General features: G+C 43.1%; 1 protein-coding gene across 2 annotated transcripts in view; it reads right to left on the bottom strand.

Moving 5' to 3' along the window:
* LOC139536108 (receptor-type tyrosine-protein phosphatase gamma-like) overlaps positions 1–22,482 on the bottom strand; it is a 259,097-nt gene that overhangs the window by 213,425 nt on the left and 23,190 nt on the right. For both annotated transcript variants that reach the window (XM_071336268.1, XM_071336269.1), the window contains exon 2: positions 7,844–7,954. In XM_071336268.1, coding sequence (XP_071192369.1) covers positions 7,844–7,954 — 111 coding nt within the window. The remainder of the gene's footprint in view (positions 1–7,843; positions 7,955–22,482) is intronic.

Below are 22,482 nucleotides of genomic sequence, written 5' to 3'. Positions count from 1 at the left end.
ATCTGAGTTCCTGCGGGGGTCTCGTGGTGTGAGATATCATCTCATGAAAAATGCCTTCGCCGAGCACACACATGCCTTGAATAACCTTTAATCACATTCCCGGGAGTGGGTTTCTGTGTAACTTATTTAGTGTTTCATAACTAAAGTACACACACCGCATTGAGAGTGAGACACAGTACACCTCTCTCTTCTGTACAGCAAATGTGAAAGACTAAGAAGTAGGTTAGGTTAACCTTCTCTTAATGTTGTAAAGTGAGATTAGAATATTCAAATCTGTACAACATTTTCTATCCTTTCATTTGCATCTGCAACGTTTTGACTTTCTGCATTAGGCAGTCTCCCTGGCAGAGAAAAAGTCCATAGAAAATGTGAAATATAGATTTCTGATTGACACAGTGAATTACTTGCACAACACCAGAGAGGTGTATTGAAAGTGTAAAGGCTAAAAAGCTATAGAACGTTGGTAGAGACTGGTAAATAATACAATTATTCTCCTGACAACTGAGTGGAATATAGAGGAGGCTGGTGTCAGGTGATATGAATCACAACATATGTCAGACACTACACCATCCAAGGCAGGGTTACCTCACGAGACCGACTCATGTCCACTACATAGGCAAGAATGTCTGCCTTAGACAGGAATCCTATTCAATAACTAGGCATGCCATAGGGTGAATGACTGAAATGTGTGTAGGTAGATGGAGGCGTACTAGCTCTCCATAACAGTGGCTTCCTGCTTCTTCTACAATAGTCTGGTCTCCATAGCAGAAGGTACAGATCAAAGCTCATTAGGAGAACAGAACTGTAGGAGACATGAAGGGGAGAGTGGTGAAGCCGGAGAGTAAGAGCGATGGAGGAAGGAATGGAGAGAGTAAGGTGAAGAGGTAGGGAAAGAGGAGAGTGAGAAAGATGTGTGAGAGAGATACATAGGGTGAGGGTGCAGTATCCTTGCTGAAGGCACTACTCCTCTAGCTGCAGTTATCAATTAGCCTGGAATCCTAACTGCTATGCTCCAGTTGCACCTGGTGTTATCCATGGTCTCCACTCCCCCATGTACTAAAGCTACAGCTGAAGTTCTAGGGTTGTCATGGTACCAGTATTGCATTACTCAGAGGTATCGTGGGGGGAAAAAATAAAACATTTCCTGAGAAAAACAGTCCTAATGTTGGAAACAAACAGCCTCATGTTGTCACGCAGAATAACATGTTTCTTATCCAAGCTATAGCACAAACTTATATTACAGGACCAAAGAGTTTAGTCTGCTTTGTGTTTTCCTTTTTGCCATGAAAAATCAGTGATCGCGATACTGGTATAATGACAACCCTAAGCTGAACACAGAGAGACACAGTAGTAACAGATGCTAGTTTGCCCGACCACTGTGAGAGAGCTGAGGGCTCTTCACAGAGGAACACTATAACAGGATAATGGCACAGAGGCCTGGGAAAGGATGGAGGCTGGCTGGAGTCAATTACAGCATACGAGAGAAAGTGAGTTATTCCAACCAAGTATGTTCTTTTTAATTTTTTATAACCTTTATTCCCCAGGTGGTCCCATTAGGGCCAACATACCTCTTCAAAATACCTACTGTAGCGTGTAGCAGCAGACTAACCCAGGCCATTCTGTAGTGGCTGCTACACTGCCTGTAAACGTCTCCATTCCCTCCCACGTGGCTCTTAATAACCATTTAGCTGCTATGGCACACTTGTCCTTCCCCCATTCACAGCCCATAGACACTAATTACTTCTCTAAAGCAACGCTGGACAACATTTATCTTCTGTCTTCCCTTTCTCCAATGGCTCCATTTAACTCAGTCACAATGAGCTAGCTGCCTCACCATTAACCCTGCTGTCATTTACTCACAGTGCTTCTGACTACATATTCCCCCTAACAATACAAAGCACACTGAGGCAAAAGAGCTTTTAGCTGTCTGAATCCCTATAGCTCAGTGTCAACACAGGTTCAGTGTCCAACAACTAAGGCAGGTTTGAATAGAGAGCATGACACATTAAAAGCTCAGAGAGCACAGAGAGAGGCCTGGCAGACAGGCTGCAGAGGCTAGGGTTTGCTATGTGCTAAGTGCTATGACTACAAAGGCAATTACAATTACAGTGAAACTATCTTTACCATATTCTGAACTGCTACCTAACCAATAGCTTTATTTACGTGTTTAGGTGTATTGTACAAAGAATGTCAGAACAGTGTGGACAATAACTACAGTTGACCCCTGAGCTGACACTACAGCTGTAAATGTAACACATGGAAATATGAGTAACTATCAATGATCTATGGGTGGTGATCCTTGTAAAATAGGTATTCTGACCTCAATGGGTCTTCCTAAAGAAAGGTTCTCTCCTCTCCCAGGAGGTACAGCATCAAGGAGAAAATCATCTCTCGTGGACAGATCGACATAAACATAACTGGTACCGTAGAATCTGTCAGGATTGAATGGGATGGTTAGTATATTTTTTCCAATGTTTGGGTTTTTCTTCACTGTTTATTTGTACAAATCACGATTTTGCAGGTGTAAGCATCTTTGGAATGTCAGAAGGGGAGGGGTTCAGCCTGTAATTTGCAAAGAGAGAGAGTGGAGCGCCTCGTTCCTGTTCCAATCCTCATTCTAGCATTTCTTGATCCCTTCTCTTAGCGCTTTACACTTGTACACATATACAGGTTCAAAATAGCAGATTTGGATACAGATAAGCACCTAAATTGGAACACAGTGGCTGTACATGACGTCAAAGCTCAAGGTCTACGCTTCACAGCAAAGTATTGGTTTTGAATGACAGCGGTTCTGAACATGAACACCGCACGCAACAACAAGTTGCCCCCATCCCTCCCACAAACTGGGCAACTTTTGCAAATGTGTTGTCTGAGTGAGGTAAATGCTGAAAATAAAGACGACTCATGTGTATTTTGAAAGATGAGCTGTTGAGGATTATAATAAATACCGCTTTGATTTCATACAAGCAAGCCAAAAAACTGTTAGTCTTCACTTTCCCATATCATTCCCATACAGTAACAAGATGACATGGCGCCATTGCTGGGTTGTTCTGAACAGAATGAGCCTATGTTTGTTGTATTGTGAAGACATTTGGCAGGGAACACACATCTGAATGTACACTATTGTTCAAAAGTTTGGGGTCACTTAGAAATGTCCCTTGTTTTTGAAAGAAAAGCAAATTTTCTGTCCATTTAAAATAACATCAAATTGATCAGAAATACAGTGTAGACATTGTTCATGTTGTAAATGTGTCACGCCTGCTCCTGCTCTACCCCCCCTGGCGCTCGAGGGTGCCAGGCTGCCCTGCATTACGCTCTCCTGCCACCATCATTTATGCACACCTGCCTTCCCTCGTCACGCGCTTCAGTGATATTGGACTCACCTGGACTCACTCAATCACCTGTTTATTACCTCCCCTATATTTGTCAGTTCCCCAGCTCTGTTCCCCACTGCTGCATTGTTTGTCATATGTCTGTGTTACCCGTGTGCTGACGCTGTTCCTGTCTTGTTCTATGTATGTTCCCGAATAAATGTCTGACTCCCCGTACCTGCTTCTCCTGTCCGGCGTCGGTCCTTACATAATTACTATTGTAGCTGGAAACGGCAGATTTTTTATGGAATATCTACATAGGAGTACAGAGGCCGATTATCAGCAACCATCACTCCTGTGTTCCAATGGCACGTTGTGTTGACTAATCCAAGTTTATCATTTTAAAAGGCTAATTGATCATTTGAAACCCTTTTGCAATTATGTTAGCACATCTGAAAACAGTTGTTCTGATTAAAGAAGCAATAAAACTGGCCTTCTTTAGACTAGTTGAGTATCTGGAGCATTAGCATTTGTGGGTTCGATTACAGGCTCAAAATGGACAGAAACAAAGAACTTTCTTCTGAAACTCGTCAGTCTATTCCTGTTCTGAGAAAGGAAGGCTATTCCATGCTAGAAATTGCTAAGAAACTGAAGATCTCGTACAACGCTGTGTACTATACTCCCTTCACAGAACATTGCAAACTGGCTTTAACCAGAATAGAAAGAGGAGTGGGAGGCCCCAGTGCACAACTGAGCAAGAGGACAAGTACATTGGAGTGTCTAGTTTGAGAAACAGACGCCTCACAAGTCCTCAACTGGCAGCTTCATTAAATAGTACCCGCAAAACACCAGTCTCAACGTCAACAGTTAAGAGGCGACTCCAGGATGCTGGCCTTCTAGGCAGAGTTCCTCTGTCCAGTGTCTGTGTTCTTTTGCCCATCTTAATCTTTTATTGGCAAGTCTGATATGCAACTCTGCCATTCTGGTACTGCTACCAACATTTTAGCACTGACTGTTATGTGCTAGCTGTGTAGTCTGTGTTTATAAACGTGCAGTGACCGTAAAAATATGCATTTGTATAAGGAATCGGCAACTCGTTCTCATCTTCTTATCCAGGTAGGCTACTTGATTTCAACATGTAAACAAAGTGAACAGGCTGTTGTTCAAACAGTTGGAGATGGACAGGAGGGTCTATTCATAACCAGTTCAACTGCTCTACCTTACTAGCAAGCAAATAGATCCAAGTTGGCTAGACTTTAAATATAATGATTAGCTGGCTACTCACTAGCAGTGGCTTGTGCTTGCGAGATTGTTTATGAGACCTGTGTTCATTTTCTATAACGGCTGCTACCAGAAGTTGGACTGAGTGGCGGAGCAGTCTAAGGCACTGCATCGCAGTGATAGTGGCGTCACTACAGACTACAGATTAGATCCAGGGCTGTATCACAACTGGCCGTGATCGGGAACCTTATAGGGCGGCGCACAATTGGCCTAGTGTCGTCCGGGTTAGGGGAGGGTTTGGCCGGGGTAGACTGTCATTGTAAATAAGAATTTGTTCGTAACTGACTTGCCTGGTTAAATAAAGGTTCAATAAATCAAACATTTGTGGATGTGCATGGATCTGGTAACATTTGTAACAAAATTGGCATTTTCATAGACTTATATAGACTTATAAAATACAATTATTACCACCCGTCTTATGGTTGAAGGCTTATATTTAGTATAGGTATAATTTACAAGTCCTGAATTCATTAGATTATTACTGACTGTTTGAAATGCAGTGTATTGATCTTTAATTGTGGAACAAAGCTTATTTAGAGAGAATTTTTTTAGGCCATATCGCCCAGCCCTACTTCTGTCTCTATGTGCACCAAAATTCTGATCTGATTCTCTGAATTGCCTTATGAAAGCCTAACACTGTAAGATTGTTTTTAGAATGCGTAAACAACAACAGTAATTTTGTGATGCGGGGATGCAGGGCTGTGTTCCAAAGAAAACAAATACAAGTTTGCTTGCTCTAGTTCCTCAACGGCACAGCTAGGAGAGTTCAAAATAGTACCTTATGGTTGAAGTCTCTTCTTTGAGTCATAAGTGCATTGAAAATACATAGGAACTGTGCACACTCGGAGAGCTGTGTGGCCACTCCCAGACAACAGTTAGTCCTCTCACAAACCCATGTCATTTTTTTTGTTGCACCTACCCCAAATGAACCATGAATATTATTATCATGTTACTGAATGTATCCAGAGTATTTTTAGATTTCGTTATCAACAAATGTGGCAAAAAGTACAGTAAAAGTAAAATGCACATTAAATTGACAGTATAATGTTTGGATTCAGTCTTGGGTCAGATTAAGTGTTTTGTTCTCACCTTTAGTCTAATAATTTTCCCATATTCAAACTGTTCCCTTTGATTGCTACCATGGTTATGGATTTCCATATTTCTTCTGTAAGAAGCATTTCAATTTAGCCCTATCAATATAGCAAATTCCCACGAGTGTATGGAGTTAAAATGTACCCAGAACTTAATTGAGCAGCTGACCAATTACACAACACTTTAGTTCTGGGTTAACCGAGATTAAGGAGGAGAAGAAGTGTACTAAAAATAACTTCATCCTACTTCATGCTCCAAAGGAAACATCACTGGGAATATAACCGTTAAATCAGTAAATTCGCATAGCTCTTTCCACAAAGGCAAAGTGGAATTGGAAAGAGGTTTGAAAAGGTTTTTTAGTGATATTTTCCTTTTTAAATATTTTTTAAATATGAGTGATTTTTATAGGACTGCAGGCGGTGCTAAAATAAGCAGGAGGGAGGTAGTGAGAATGACTTTTCAAGCATAATATACAATCCAAAGAGGCAGAATATCATCAATTTCCATCTCAATTCTGCGTTGTCCTACTCAGATGGCCGAGAGCACTTTGTTCATGTCCTCATCTAATGGGAAATTTGCACAGTTAGTGGATATGAATAGGACCAGGGACACTACTTCTAGCTTTTCGATTAAAATTCAAGCCGCTGCTTTTGAGGATCACAGTGAGGTAGCTGGCTAGCAGCACAATGGTTGTAAAAAAGCACATTCAGTGAATTAATCACATATAGGCCTACACACAAACACTGCTTGAGCGTACACACCCACAGACATACAGTACATACACCCACCCACAGCATGTCGTGAATAACCAAAGGCACAAAGTAAATGTATGCATGATGAATCATCTATTAGATCTGAAACCTTATTGAAGCCTGCCCTGCAACATACACCTCATCATCAGACCTTGTGAAAGTTTTTCTGGACACAACTGTACTTTAAAATATGTTAATTTAGCTCTAGCTAGGGATGTGCACGGTTATATGAATATCCGAATGGACGTTAGTCTTCAAATACTTGCCTGAGTATTTATTTTTGACAGAAAAAATATATGTAGGCCTCTTTTAACACTGAAAAGGCTTTTTCTAAACTAACTAAAATATTCATGTGACATTGTTACATAGAAAGATATACCAAGATATTTCAAAGTATTAATTAAATAAAACAAACTTTTCAATGTAGTTTTTATGACGTGCACCATGCTCCCCATAAGAAGACCAGTAGCATTCATGTGTGTAGCTTGTTGTTTATGTTGGCCAATCGAAGCGGCTCAATGTGTAGCAAGTAGAGTTAGAGTTCACTAATGCACAATGGAATTAAAAGCTTGCAAAATGAGGAGAAGTAGGCTACAACGGGCAACCAACAGGTAGGCTGTTGTGTTAACTGAATGGAGTTGGGGGAAAAGCGCAGCATATGGCCTCGTTTAGCCTAACTAGCCTCTCTAGGCTACTCCAGTCAAGACAGGCACTGTTATATGGGATGATAAATAACATTGTGGCTACTACAAGTTAGCTAGTCTTGGCTGTAGCCGAGTTTCCTTGGCGTCTCTCTTTCTCCATCCATCTGCTCCCTCCAATGACTGTAAGGCTCGCTCCCATCTCACACACACCGCCCCCTCTGCAGCTGCAGCAATAGAGTGCCAGCCTCTCTCCCACGCCCACCAGTGCTCAGGTTAAAAACTTACGTTTAAGAAACACATGTATGGCTGAATGGTTCTCACAAGGACCACACTAGTCCCTACTCCAGCACAGAATCCATAACACACATCAACAGCTACTCCCTGTAGCTACCACTCAGAGGGAGAGAGGTAAAGAGGGAAAGAGGGAAAGGGAGAGAGGGAAAGAAGAGTTGAATTATGAGCAAAAAAAACTAAGTGGGAGTGTAGAGGCTATTGGGAAGGAGTTGGAAAGAAGGGAGAAAAGTTGGGACGGAGAAAGGTTGAGAATCAATAAAAGACAAAAGAGGAAGATAACAGAGTTACAGTAAGGTAATATGTCTCTACAGCCACAGTCCACTTAGGTTTGACCCATCTCATTAATTAATCAGAGAAGAGCAAGAGACAGAATCCTAGAGAGGAATTAGGGCTAGAACCTGTGGCAAAAGAGTTAATCAATCTTGCCTGGGGACATAGCTGTACCACTATGGAGGAGAAAACTACTCACCTGAATAAGCCCAGTAGGAGTCTCCTCCTGCCGCCCTCCTCTCCCTCACCCTGTCCCCCATGCTCCCATGATGCTCTTTTTCTACTGGCCCCGACTGGCCACCCTGTAGAGCTGAGGGAAATAGAGAGACAGAGGTTAGAGGTCAGAAAGAATATATAAGAAAAACCTAATATTGAGTTGCACCCCTTTTGCCCACAGAACAGCTTCAATTTGTTGGGGCATTGACCCTACAAGGTGTCGAAAGCGTTCCACAGGGATGCTGGCCCATGTTGACTCCAATGCTTCCCACAGTTGTGTAAAGTAGGCTTGATATCCTTTGGGTGGTTGACCATTCTTGATACACATGGGAAACTGTTGTGAGAAAAACCCAGCAGTATTGCAGTTCTTGACACACTCAAACCAGTGCGCCTGGCCCCTACTATTTGCATTGTGTGCCCCCCCAACCCCTCTTTTACGCTGCTGCTACTCTCTGTTTATCTTATATGCATAGTCAATTTAACTATACATTCATGTACATACTACCTAAATTGGCCCGACCAACCAGTGCTCCCGCACATTGGCTAACCGGGCTATCTGCATTGTGTCCCACCACCCACCAACCCCTCTTTTTACGCTTCTGCTACTCTCTGTTCATCATATATGCATAGTCACTTTAACGATACCTACATGTACATACTACCTCAATAAGACTGACTAACTATATATAGCCTTGCTACTCTTTTTTCAAATGTCTTTTTACTGTTGTTTTATTTCTTTACTTACCTACACACATACTTTTTTTTTCTCGCACCATTGGTTAGAGCCTGTAAGTAAGCATTTCACTGTAAGGTCTACACCTGTTGTATTCGGCGCACGTGACAAATAAACTTTGATTTGATTTGATACTACTATACCCTGTTCAAAGGCACTTAAATATGTTGTCTTGCCCATTCACCCTCTGAATGGCACACACACAATCCATGTCTCAATTGCCTCAAGGCTTAAAAATATATTCTTTAACCGGTCTACTCCCCTTCATCTACACTGATCGAAGTGGATTTAACAAGTGACATCAATAAGGGACCATAGATTTCACCTGGATTCACCTGGTCAGTCTGTCATAGAAAGAGCAGGTGTCCTTAATCCATAAAAGTCTAAGCCCTGTTTAAACTGGGGGAGTACTACTAAGCTATATGGAATTGTTTTAAGAAGGTTGTACCAAGGATCATTTTGCTATTTGATTTAGAATTTTAAGACCCATTGAATTATCCCAACAAATCTGAAACAATTATTTGATGAAAAATATCTAAAGGAAGTTTGTTTTGAAGTGTCTTTCCTCTATCTGAGAGATACAGTACATGGCTGACACCTGCTCGTCAAACATGTTATTCCAAAATCATGGGCATTAATATGGAGTTGGTCCCCCCTTTGCTGCTATAACAGCCTCCTCTTTTTATGGAAGGCGTTCCACTAGATGTTGGAACATTGCTGCAGGACTTGCTTCCATTCTGCCTCAAGAGCATTAGTGAGGTCGGGCACTGATGTTGGGCGATTAGGCCTGGCTCTCAGTCGGCGTTCCAATTCATCGCAAAGGTGTTTGATGGGGTTGAGGTCAGGGCTCTTTGCGGGTCAGTGAAGTTCTTACATAGCAATCTCGACAAACTATTTCTGTTCGGACCTCGCTTTGTGCACAGAGGCATTGTCATGCTGAAACAGGAAAGGGCCATCCCAAAACTGTTGCCACAAAGTTGGAAGCACAGAATCATCTAGAATGTCATTGTATACTGTAGCGTTAAGATTTCCCTTCACTGGAACTAAGGGGCCTAGCCCGAACCATGAAAAACAGTCCCAGACCATTATTTCTCCTCCAACAAACTTTACAGTTGGAAATGGTACTATGCATTCGGGCAGGTAGCGTTATCATGGCATCCGCCAAACACAGTCTCGTCTGTCAGACTGCCAGTTGGTGAAGCGTGATTCATCACTCCATAGAACGCACTTCCACTGCTCCAGAGTCCAATGGTGGCGAGCTTTACACCACTCCAGCCAACACTTGACATTGCGCGTTGTGATCTTAGGCTTGTGTGCGGCTGCTCGGCCATGGAAACCCCTTTCATGAAGCTTCCGACAAACAGTTGTTTTGCTGATGTTGCTTCCAGAGGCAGTTTGGAACTCGGTGGTGAGTGTTGCAACCGAGGACAGACGATTTTTAAGCGCCGTGCGCTTCAGCACTCCCATTCTGTGAGCTTGTGTGGCCCACCACTTCGCGGGGTAGCCGTCGTTGCTCCTAGATGTTTACACTTATATTTCCACAATAACAGTTTCCACTTATGTTTCCACAATAACAGCACTTACAGTTGATCGGGGCAGCTCTAGCAGGGCAGAAATTTTACGAACTGACTTGGTGGAAAGGTAGCATCCTATGACGGTGCCATGTTGAAAGTCACTGAGCTCTTCAGTACGTTCCATTCTACTGACGTTTGTCTATTGGGATTGCATGGTTGTGTACTCGATTTTATACACCTGTCGGGTGTGGCTGAAATAGCCGAACCCACAAATTTGAAAGGGTGTACACATACTGTTGGCCATGTAGTGTATAAGAAAGATCAGGAAAAACTGTTATTTTTAAAACATTTTAATTTTGCCTTACTGGTATTACCCCTACAAAGACACTGAATAAAATATTCACTATATGGAACAACAGATAGTCCCCCCCAAAAAATCTAAATGAAGTTTATTCTGAAACATCAGGAAACATTTGTTGTTGTTTTTTTACATGTTTTGAACCCCTTATTTTTGTCACTAAACAGTCTCCATATACTGTATACTTCCATAAAAAAATGTAACTTGTAACAGGGGACCTTCAGAGGCCTGCGGGTGTCTTGCATATAAACAGAGGGGTCATATTATTGTGTAGCCCAAACTGTTCAGACGCTACAGACATAAGTTGGCAGATCGGCTTCTGGGGGATGTAGAGCAAAACGGAGAACACCATCATGTTTGTGGGCGTCTCATCTTTCCATAGAGGCGTCATAATAGTTTGGACGCTACAGATGATTTTGTGAGAAGAGCGATTTTCATGGTCATGGCGATTCTCATGGTCTGAAAAACACTGCTCTAACTCTGTCACCTTTCACTGCAAATGCAGAAGTGTTACATACTGATATCTCTAGCTTAAACTGACAGATTTTTATGGGGATTTTTTGTTATGTTAATTAGATTTCCGCAGGGGCGCGGCCATCGACCTTAGGGGGTTAATGTTTTATATAGTCAGTGTATGTTAGAAATGTCTAAACTTGGGCCTCCCGAGTGGCGCAGCGGTCTAAGGCTACAGACCCAGGTTCATTTCCGAGCTGTGCCACAACTGGCAGTGGCCGGGAGTCCCATAGGACGATGCCCAATTGGCCCAGTGTCATCGAGGTTAAGGGAGGGTTTGGCCGGTGGGGCTGTACTTGGCTCATCGCACTCTAGCGACTCCTTGTGGGGGGCCTGCGGGCTGACCCCGGTTGCCAGTTGAACAGTGCAATTGGCTCCCGGGTTAAGTAGCGCGGTTAGTCGGGTTATGTTTCGGAGGACACTTGGCTCCACTTTCACCTCTCCCGAGTCCGTTGAGGAGTTGCAGCGATGAGACAAGATCTAAAAAATTGCGGATAAAAAAGGGAGCACAATAATTTTTTATATATTTTTTTACAAATAAATTAAAAACATTTATATGCTTAAATTTTGGTGGGCTTAATAGGTACACCTACCCTATTGTTTAATATGTTCTGTATTTACATTGAATGGAAATGTCACGGCCGTTGAAAGAAGAGGACCAAGGCGCAGCATGGTAAGCGTACATTTTATTTTTATTTGGAAAGACGCCGAACAAAACAATAAACACTACAAAACAAACCATGAAGCCAAAGGCTATGTGCCATAAACAAAGTCAACTTCCCACAAAGACAGGTGGAAGAAAGGGCTACCTAAGTATGGTTCTCAATCAGAGACAACGATAGACAGCTGTCCCTGATTGAGAACCCTCCCGGCCAAAACATAGAAATACAAATAATAGAACATAGAATACCCACCCCAACTCACACCCTGACCAAACCAAAATAGAGACATAAAAAGGATCTCTAAGGTCAGGGCGTGACAGAAAAATGTTTTGGGATCTACAGTATATAAAAAAATTACATATGTATAATTCTAACTGCAATACAAAGTTATAAAATAAATAAAAAAGTGTTCCTGGTCTTTGTATGTTAAACTCTAGGGAATGGGATAGATGTTGCCGTCTCAGCCTCAGGCAGGTCAATTAAGCCAAACTGCTGAGTAGGAGCCAGAACAATCTGGGCAATCATCCAAAATGATGAAGAGAGCAAAGAAAGAAAGGAACCATTCTGTCAGCCTTTATAACACCACAACTATGACGACTGTAGCTATAGGTGGGTGTGGGTGGGATAACTCCTGAGAGGTCAAAGGTTTTTAGGGGGTTTGTGGTGCAACAGAACACGGATAGGATACTGTACTTCTTGTATATCATGCACTGACACAAAGGTGAACCAAACAATGTACACTCTTCACTTCCTCAGTACTTCCTCTGTAACTCCTCTTTCATAAAATAACCCTACTTTGCCATCCATTTTGTAGTGATGGAGGGAGAGTGAGATGGAGAGAGAGTTCAATCAGGGCAGAACAGAACATGCTGTGGGGGTTAAACAGTCAGAGACCTGGAGAAACAGAATAGGCTCTGGTGGTATACAGCCAGAGACCTGGAGAACCAGATGATAGTTTGATTGGCCCACAGGCCTTACCAGCAAAAGCAGGAGAAGACTGCCTGCCCCCACGAGACCAGCCCACACAGTAACCACAGCCCAGGTGTCATCATTGCTACACACAACGTAATGCTTTTTATTACTCATTGCCTCCTGTGTGGATAATTTAACCTATAGTATGTCTGTCTTCCCTCTGTGTGGATAATCTAACCTACAGTATGTCTGTCTTCCCTCTGTGTGGATCATTTAACCTACAGTATGTCTGTCTTCCCTCTGTGTGGATAATTTAACCTACAGTATATCTGTCTTCCCTCTGTGTGGATCATTTAACCTACAGTATGTCTGTCTTCCCTCTGTGTGGATCATTTAACCTACAGTATGTGTCTGTCTTCCCTCTGTGTGGATAATCTAACCTACAGTATGTCTGTCTTCCCTCTGTGTGGATCATTTAACCTACAGTATGTCTGTCTTCCCTCTGTGTGGATAATTTAACCTACAGTATATCTGTCTTCCCTCTGTGTGGATCATTTAACCTACAGTATGTCTGTCTTCCCTCTGTGTGGATCATTTAACCTACAGTATGTGTCTGTCTTCCCTCTGTGTGGATCATTTAACCTACAGTATGTCTGTCTTCCCTCTGTGTGGATCATTTAACCTACAGTATGTCTGTCTTCCCTCTGTGTGGATAATCTAACCTACAGTATGTCTGTCTTCCCTCTGTGTGGATCATTTAACCTACAGTATGTCTGTCTTCCCTCTGTGTGGATAATTTAACCTACAGTATATCTGTCTTCCCTCTGTGTGGATCATTTAACCTACAGTATGTCTGTCTTCCCTCTGTGTGGATCATTTAACCTACAGTATGTGTCTGTCTTCCCTCTGTGTGGATCATTTAACCTACAGTATGTCTGTCTTCCCTCTGTGTGGATCATTTAACCTACAGTATGTCTGTCTTCCCTCTGTGTGGACCTTAATCAGAAGTAATGATCACCACCATCAGGGTTGATCCAAGGGGGAGGTGGAACAACAACAATAATAGTTTATCTGAAAACCCTCAGAGCCCTTTGATACTCGAGGCTGCTCTCACACACACTCACCATCCATCAACTGCATTCAGACGGTGCCTGGATTTCCTGAACAAACTGTATTCTGGAAATTGATGAGGAGGCTGTACTCTGCACAGAAATATAAACTGCAATTTGGTAATAACCAAATGGAAAAAGCGAGTCCATGATTTTCCTTTCTGATAAGGTTGTTTAGGAGGTTTTAGATTACTGCCCATTCACTACGCCCAGTTAAGGCTGAGAAGCTACACTATTTATAAAAAAGTATGTGGACACCTTCAAATTAGTGGATTCGGCCATTTCAGAAACACCCGTTGCTGACAGGTGTATATAAAATCAAGCACAAAGCCATGCAATCTCCATAGACAAACATTGGCTGTAGATTGGCCTTACTCAAAAGCTCAGTGACTTTCAATGTGGCACCGTCACAGGATGTCAACTTTCCAACAAGTCAATTGGTCAAATTTCTGCCCTGCTAGAGTTACCCCAGTCAACTGTAAATGCTGTTATTGTGAAGTGGAAACATCTAGGAGCAACAATGGCTCGCCGTGAATTGGTAGGCCACACAAGCTCACAGAACGGGTCTGCCAAGTGCTGAAGCACGTAAAAATTGTCTATCCTCAGTTGCAAAACTCACTACTGAGTTCCAAACTGCCTCTGGAAGCAACGTCAGCACAATAACTGTTTGTCGGGGGCTTCATGAAATGGGTTTCATGGCCGAGTAGCCGCACACAAGCCTAAGATCACCATGCGCAATACCAAGTGTCAGCTGGAGTGGTGTAAAGCTCGCTGCCATTGGACTCTGGAGGTGTGGAAACGCGTTCTCTGGAGTGATGAATCACGCTTAACCATCTGGTAGTCCAACGGACGAATCTGGGCTTAGCAGAGGCTAGGAGAACGCTACCTGCCCGAATGCACAGTGCCAACTGTTTTTCAGTTGGCACTTTTTCACGGTTCGGACGAGGCCCCTTACTTCCAGTGAAGGGAAATCTTAATGCTACAGCATGCAATGACATTCTAGACAATTCTGTGCTTCCAAACTTGTGGCAAAAGTTTGGGGAAGGCCCTTTCCTGTTTCGGCATGACAATGCCCCCGTGCAAAAAGCGAGGTCCATACAGAAATGGTTTGTCGAGATCTATGTGGAAGAACTTGACTGGACTGCACAGAACCCTGACCTCAACCCCATCCCCACCTTTGGAATGAATTGGAACGCCAACTGAGAGCCAGGCTTAATCGCCAAACATAAATGCCCGACCTCACTAATGCTCGAGGCTGAATGGAAGCAAGTCCCGGCAGCAATGTTCCAACATCTTGTGGAAGAGTGGAGGCTGTTACAGCAGCAAAGGGGGGACCAACTCCATTAATGCCCATGATTTTGGAATTAGATGTTCAATGAGCAGGTGCCCACATACTTTTGATCAGGTACTGTATGTTAGCTGCTGTCTGCAGGAGGGAGAAGGAGAGAGACACTGTAGCCCAACACATCTCCTAGAGTGCACGAGTAACAGAGATACTGGACTCTTCTGGCGTAGGCTATGAACTTGCACGTAGGGGGGTGGTATGCTCTCACCATGTACCTCATTGAACCAGGTTATCCACTGAGAGGAGACAGGGAGCTGTCCATCCCTGCGTTTGAAAGACTAGCCACACAGATACAGTAAAGATTTTACATTTTCTCTGAGAGCCTACCCTGGGTGTGTGTGTGTCTGCGATATACAAAGGTCTCTGACTCCTCTCTCCTTCAGCTGAGCGCAATACTACAGTAGTGTTGTAGGTAAGCAATATTAGAATGCCTCCATCTTACAGCGACTCAGTCATCAAATACACTCATCCTACCCTGCAACCTTTGATGCTCTGTTCTCAGTAGCTCCTCTCTCGCCCACCTCAGCCCAATTACCAGATACCAAAGATCATCTTTTAGGCCAACACGCACTCAGAGACCCAAACAGCTTAGCTGCCTGCTGCAACTTGGTAAACATTTCCTTCTGCCAAGAACATTTAGAACTATAATAATACCACCCACCACCCCTCCTACAAATGGAAGTGTATGTACCCAGGATAGGGCTGTGGAAGTGTAGCCATGCCTATTGATTGAGAACACCCACTCCTCTCTAGTATTGTGTCATTGGGGAGTAGGGGGCGGATTGTAACTTTAGCCTTAGGAGTCAGAGGGGGATTCCTTTATTATTCTACAGCCCCCTCGAGAGTGACTCATAGCTTTAGCTTGGTTAACACACACACACACACACACACACACACACACACACACACACACAGACACACACACACACACAGACACACACACACACACAGACCTCTCCTCTGCCCAGCTCAGTTCTTTCTGATAGTTGCATCATTAGAAGGGGGATTAATGAAGACTCTTCTCTCTGGCTTCAGGTGGTGCACTGTTCTGTTCTGATCAAAAAGGTAACACTATCTCTTCAGCACCACAATGCTGATCTGGGAGAAAGTCTTTGATGCTATATGAATAAGACAATTAATGACTCAGGTTTTGTTAGCATCAATGAGCATATGAGGGATACAAAGCACTTGGTATGCATGTAGTAATTTTGGCTTTTGAGATGTAAGACAGACAGATGTCAGTGATCAAGACTTTTCTTTGATGTTCAGAAATAGTGACAGGTGTCAGAAAATGGCTTCTATTGAAACATATTAAAGATGATACACCATGTCTCCTGTCTGTGATGAAGGGAGGTGAAAGAGCTCGCAGCTTATATCTAAATTGATAGTGTGGCAAGATGAATAGAGATAGAAAGAGGGGGAGACAGAGAGAGACACAGAGTGAGACAGAGAGAGAGTGCGCATAGCCTCGCTATTGAGAGAGGCCGCCGTAGGCAGACCAGGCTCTCAAGAGAAGACAGGCTATGTGCACACTGCCCACAAAATGAGGTGGAAACTGAGCTGCACTTTCTAACCTCCTGACAAATGTATGACCATAGAGACACATATTTCCCTCAGATTACACAGATCCACAAAATAATTCGAAAAACAAATCCATTTTGATAAACTCCCATATCTATTGGGTGAAATACCACAGTGTGCCATCACAGCATCAAGATTTGTGACCTGTTGCCACAAGAAAAGGGCAACCAGTGAAGAACAAAGCACATTGTATATACAACCCATATTTATGTTTATTTATTTCCCCTTTTGTATTTTCACTATTTGCACATTGTGTATAGCCATAACATGACATTTGAAATGTCTCTATTCCTTTGGAATTTTTGTGAATGTAATGTTTACATCTAATTTGTTATTGTTTATTTCACTTGCTTTGGCAATGTTAACATATATTTCCAATGCCAATAAAGCCCTTTTAATTGAATTAGAGAGAGAGAGAGAGAAAGAGAGAGAGAGAGAGAGGAGAGAAAGAGAGAGAGAGAGAGAGAGAGAGAAAGTAAAGAAAGAGAGAGAGAGAGAGAGAGAGGTAAAGAAAGAGAGAGAGAGAGAGAGAGAGGTAAAGAAAGAGAGGTAGAGAGAGAGAGAGGTAGAGAGAGAGAGAGAGAGAGAGAGGTAAAGAAAGAGAGGTAGAGAGAGAGAGAGAGAGAGAGAGAGAGAGAGAGAGAGGTAGAGAGAGAGAGGTAGAGAGAGAGAGGTAAAGAAAGAGAGGTAGAGAGAGAGAGGTAGAGAGAGAGAGAGAGAGAGAGAGAGAGAGAGAGAGAGAGAGAGAGAGAGAGAGGTAGAGAGGTAGAGAGGTAGAGAGGTAGAGAGGTAGAGAGGTAGAGAGAGAGAGAGAGAGGTAGAGAGGTAGAGAGGTAGAGAGGTAGAGAGGTAGAGAGGTAGAGAGGTAGAGAGGTAGAGAGGTAGAGAGGTAGAGAGAGAGAGAGAGAGAGAGGTAGAGAGAGAGAGAGAAAGAGAGAGAGAGAGAGAGAGAGAGAGAGAGAGAGAGAGAGAGAGAGAGAGAGAGAGAGAGAGGTAAAGAAAGAGAGTGAGGGTTTGTCTGTGTGGGAGGATGGCACGCCGGCCAAGCAGCAACAGCGTAGCTACCTGAAGGCAACAGGCAGAGAAGTGGAACAGAAAAGAAGGGTTCCTCCCAGTCAGTCAGTCAGTCTTAGATCAGAGCTGAAGAGAGACAGCACCATGTCAACAGTTTAAACTCCCTCCTCAGCCGGGATGGAGTCCCCTGTGGCCCCAGGATTAAAGCAGCCAGCTGGAGCCATAGAGCAGAGCAGACAACAACACAGGGCACAGGGCTTAGGCCTGGGGAAGCCTGGTTAGAGCACTCATAGACCCTGAACCTTAATACACCTACCTCAACACTACCTGACACACACAGGGCCTAGGTTTATAGGTCTGGGAAAGGATGGTAGAGCATGCCACGGCTATACATCTTTACACACCTGAAACAGCATTTACCTATTCATTGGTTGTACCTCCATCACTCAGTCGTCATTGTTATGAATGTTTTGAAGACGTCTCACACACTAACCAGACCGGCTGCATTGCGTGAGCGAGCGTGTACAAGCTATTCACAAGTACAGGCTATTCACAAGTACAAGTTATACGATTTTAAAAAATATATAAGTTCCAGTCAAAAGTTGAGAAGCATAGTCATTGTCACGCCCTGGCCATAGAGAGGATTTTATTCTCTATTTTGGTTAGGCCAGGGTGTGACTAGGGTGGGCATTCTAGTTTCTTTATTTCTATGTTGCTGTGGTTCCCAATCAGAGGCAGCTATATATCGTTGTCTCTGATTCGGGATCATATATAAGTTGTCCTTTCTCGTTTGGGTTTTGTGGGTAGTTGTTTTCTGTTAAGTGTCTGCACCTGACAGGACTGTTTCGTTTTTCCCTCTTTGTTATTTTGTTTGAGTGTTTTGAGTAATAAATGTATCATGAACACTTACCACGCTGCGCTTTGGTCCACTCATTCCGACAAGAGCCATGACACTCATTCAAGAGTTTTTCTCCATATTTACTATGTTCCATATTGTAGAATAATAGTGAAGACATAAAAACTATGAAATCATAAAGAAACCAAAGAAGTGATTTGTTTAACACGTTTTTGGCTACTATATGATTCCATATATTTTATTTCGGAAAGTATTCAGACCACTAGACATTTTACACATTTATTTACATTACAGCCTTATTCTAACATGGATTAAATTGGTTCTTTCCTCATCAATCTACACAAAATACACCATAATGACAAAGTTTAGAAATTTTTGCAAATGTATAAAAAATGAAATATCACATTTACATTAGTATTCAGATTAGAGGTCGGAATGTCCGATTAATTAGGGCCGATTTCAAGTTTTCATAACAATCGGTAATCGGTATTTTTGGACACCGATTTGCCGATTTAAAAGAATTAATAAAATTTTTACACCTTTATTTAACTAGGCAAGTCAGTTAAGAACACATTCTTATTTTCAATGACGGCCTAGGAACGGTGGGTTAACTGCCTTGTTCAGGGGCAGAACGACAGATGTTTACCTTGTCAGCTTCGTTTTTGCAACCTTCCGGTTACTAGTCCAATGCGCTAACCACCTGCCTTACATTGCACTCCACGAGGAGCCTGCGTGGCAGGCTGTCTACCTGTTACGCGAGGGCAGCAAGAAGCCAAGGTAAGTTGCTAGCCAGCATTAAACTTATCTTATAAAAAACAATCAATCATAACCACTAGTTAACTACACATGGTTGATGATATTACTAGATATTATCTAGCGTGTCCTGCGTTGCATATAATCTGACTGAGCATACAAGTATCAAATCAAATCAAATCAAATCAAATTTTATTAGTCACATACACATGGTTAGCAGATGTTAATGCGAGTGTAGCGAAATGCTTGTGCTTCTAGTTCCGACAATGCAGTAATAACCAACAGTAATCTAACCTAACAATTCCACACTACTACCTTACACACACACACAAGTGTAAAGGGATAAAGAATATGTACATAAAGATATATGAATGAGTGGTGGTACAGAACGGCATGGCAGATGCAGTAGATGGTATAGAGTACGGTATATACATATGAGATGAGTACTGTAGGGTATGTAAACATAAGTGGCATAGTTTAAAGTGGCTAGTGGTACATGTATTGCATAAAGATGGCAAGATGCAGTAGATGATATAGAGTACAGTATATATACACATATGAGATGGGTAATGTAGGGTATGTAAACATTGTATTAAGTGGCATTGCTTAAAGTGGCTAGTGGTACATTTTTACATAATTTCCATCAATTCCCATTTTTAAAGTGGCTGGAGTTGGGTCAGTATGTTGGCAGCGGCCGCTAAATGTTAGTGGTGGCTGTTTAACAGTCTGATGGCCTTGAGATAGAAGCTGTTTTTCAGTCTCTCGGTCCCTGCTTTGATGCACCTGTACTGACCTCGCCTTCTGGATGATAGCGGGGTGAACAGGCAGTGGCTTGGGTGGTTGTTGTCCTTGATGATCTTTATGGCCTTCCTGTGACATCGGGTGGTGTAGGTGTCCTGGAGGGCAGGTAGTTTGCCCCTGGTGATGCGTTCTGCAGACCTCACTACCCTCTGGAGAGCCTTACGGTTGTGGGCGGAGCAGTTGCCGTACCAGGCGGTGATACAGCCCGACAGGATGCTCTCGATTGTGCATCTGTAGAAGTTTGTGAGTGCTTTTGGTGACAAGCCGAATTTCTTCAGCCTCCTGAGGTTGAAGAGGCGCTGCTGCGCCTTCTTCACAACGCTGTCTGTGTGGGTGGACCAGTTCAGTTTGTCCGTGATGTGTACACCGAGGAACTTAAAACTTTCCACCTTCTCCACTACTGACCCGTCGATGTGGATAGGGGGGTGCTCCCTCTGCTGTTTCCTGAAGTCCACAATCATCTCCTTTGTTTTGTTGACGTTGAGTATGAGGTTATTTTCCTGACACCACACTCCGAGGGCCCTCACCTCCTCCCTGTAGGCCGTCTCGTCGTTGTTGGTGATCAAGCCTACCACTGTAGTGTCATCCGCAAACTTGATGATTGAGTTGGAGGCGTGCATGGCCACGCAGTCATGGGTGAACAGGGAGTACAGGAGAGGGCTCAGAACGCACCCTTGTGGGGCCCCAGTGTTGAGGATCAGCGGGGTGGAGATGTTGTTACCTACCCTCACCACCTGGGAGCGGCCCGTCAGGAAGTCCAGGACCCAGTTGCACAGGGCGGGGTCGAGACCCAGGGTCTCGAGCTTGATGACGAGTTTGGAGGGTACTATGGTGTTAAATGCTGAGCTGTAATCGATGAACAGCATTCTCACATGGGTATTCCTCTTGTCCAGATGGGTTAGGGCAGTGTGCAGTGTGGTTGCGATTGCGTCGTCTGTGGACCTATTGGGTCGGTAAGCAAATTGGAGTGGGTCTAGGGTGTCCGGTAGGGTGGAGGTGATATGGTCCTTGACTAGTCTCTCAAAGCACTTCATGATGACGGAAGTGAGTGCTACGGGGCGGTAGTCGTTTAGCTCAGTTACCTTAGCTTTCTTGGGAACAGGAACAATGGTGGCCCTCTTGAAGCATGTGGGAACAGCAGACTGGGATAAGGATTGATTGAATATGTCCGTAAACACACCAGCCAGCTGGTCTGCGCATGCTCTGAGGACATGCGCACTTGTGGAAGTATCTAAGTATCTGACTGAGCGGTGGTAGGCAGAAGCAGGCGCGTAAACATTCATTCAAACAGCACTTTCGTGCGTTTTGCCAGCAGCTCTTCGTTGTGCGTCAAGCATTGCGCTGTTTATGACTTCAAGCCTATCAACTCCCGAGATGAGGCTGGTGTAATCGAAGTGAAATGGCTAGCTAGTTAGCGCGCGCTAATAGCGTTTCAAACGTCACTCGCTCTGAGCCTTCTAGTAGTTGTTCCCCTTGCTCTGCATGGGTAACGCTGCTTCGATGGTGGCTGTTGTCGTTGTGTTGCTGGTTCGAGCCCAGGGATGAGCGAGGAGAGGGACGGAAGCTATACTGTTACACTTGCAATACTAAAGTGCCTATAAGAACATCCAATAGTCAAAGGTTAATGAAATACAAAATTGTATAGAGGGAAATAGTCCTATAATTCCAATAATAACTACAACCTAAAACTTCTTACCTGGGAATATTGAAGACTCATGTTAAAAGGAACCACCAGCTTTCATATGTTCTCATGTTCTGAGCAAGGAACTGGAACGTTAGCTTTCTTACATAGCACATATTGCACTTTTACTTTCTTCTCCAACACTTTGTTTTTGCATTATTTAAACCAAATTGAACATGTTTCATTATTAATTTGAGACTAAATTGATTTTATTGATGTATTATATTAAGTTAAAATAAGTGTTCATTCAGTATTGTTGTAATTGTCATTATTACAAATAAATAAATATTTAAAAAATCGTCCGATTCATCGGTATCGGCTTTTTTGGTCCTCCAATAATTGGTATCGGTATCGGCGTTGAAAAATCATAAGCGGTCGACCTCTAGTTTACATACACTAAGTTGACTGCGCCTTTAAACAGCTTGGAAAATTCACGAAAATTATGTCATGGCTTTAGAAGCTTCTGATAGACTAAATGTCATCATTTGAGTCAATTGGATGTGTGTTGTTATATTTCAAGGCCTACCTTCAAACTCAGTGCCTCTTTGCTTGACATCATGGGAAAAACAAAAGAAATCAGCCAAGACCTCAGGAAACAATTGTAGACCTCCCCAAGTCTGGTTCATCATTGGGAGCAATTTCCAAACGCCTGAAGGTACCACGTTCATCTGTACAAAAAATAATATGTAAGTATAAATACCATGGGACGACGCAGCAGTCATACCGCTCAGGAAGGAGACGCGTTCTGTTTCCTAGAGATGAACGTACTTTGGTGTGAAAAGTGCAAATC

Source organism: Salvelinus alpinus, chromosome 12 (genome assembly GCF_045679555.1).
Source record: "Salvelinus alpinus chromosome 12, SLU_Salpinus.1, whole genome shotgun sequence".
NCBI classification, from domain to species: domain Eukaryota; kingdom Metazoa; phylum Chordata; class Actinopteri; order Salmoniformes; family Salmonidae; genus Salvelinus; species Salvelinus alpinus.
Note: the sequence above shows the minus strand (reverse complement) of the source record. Positions and strands in the feature narration are given on the sequence as shown.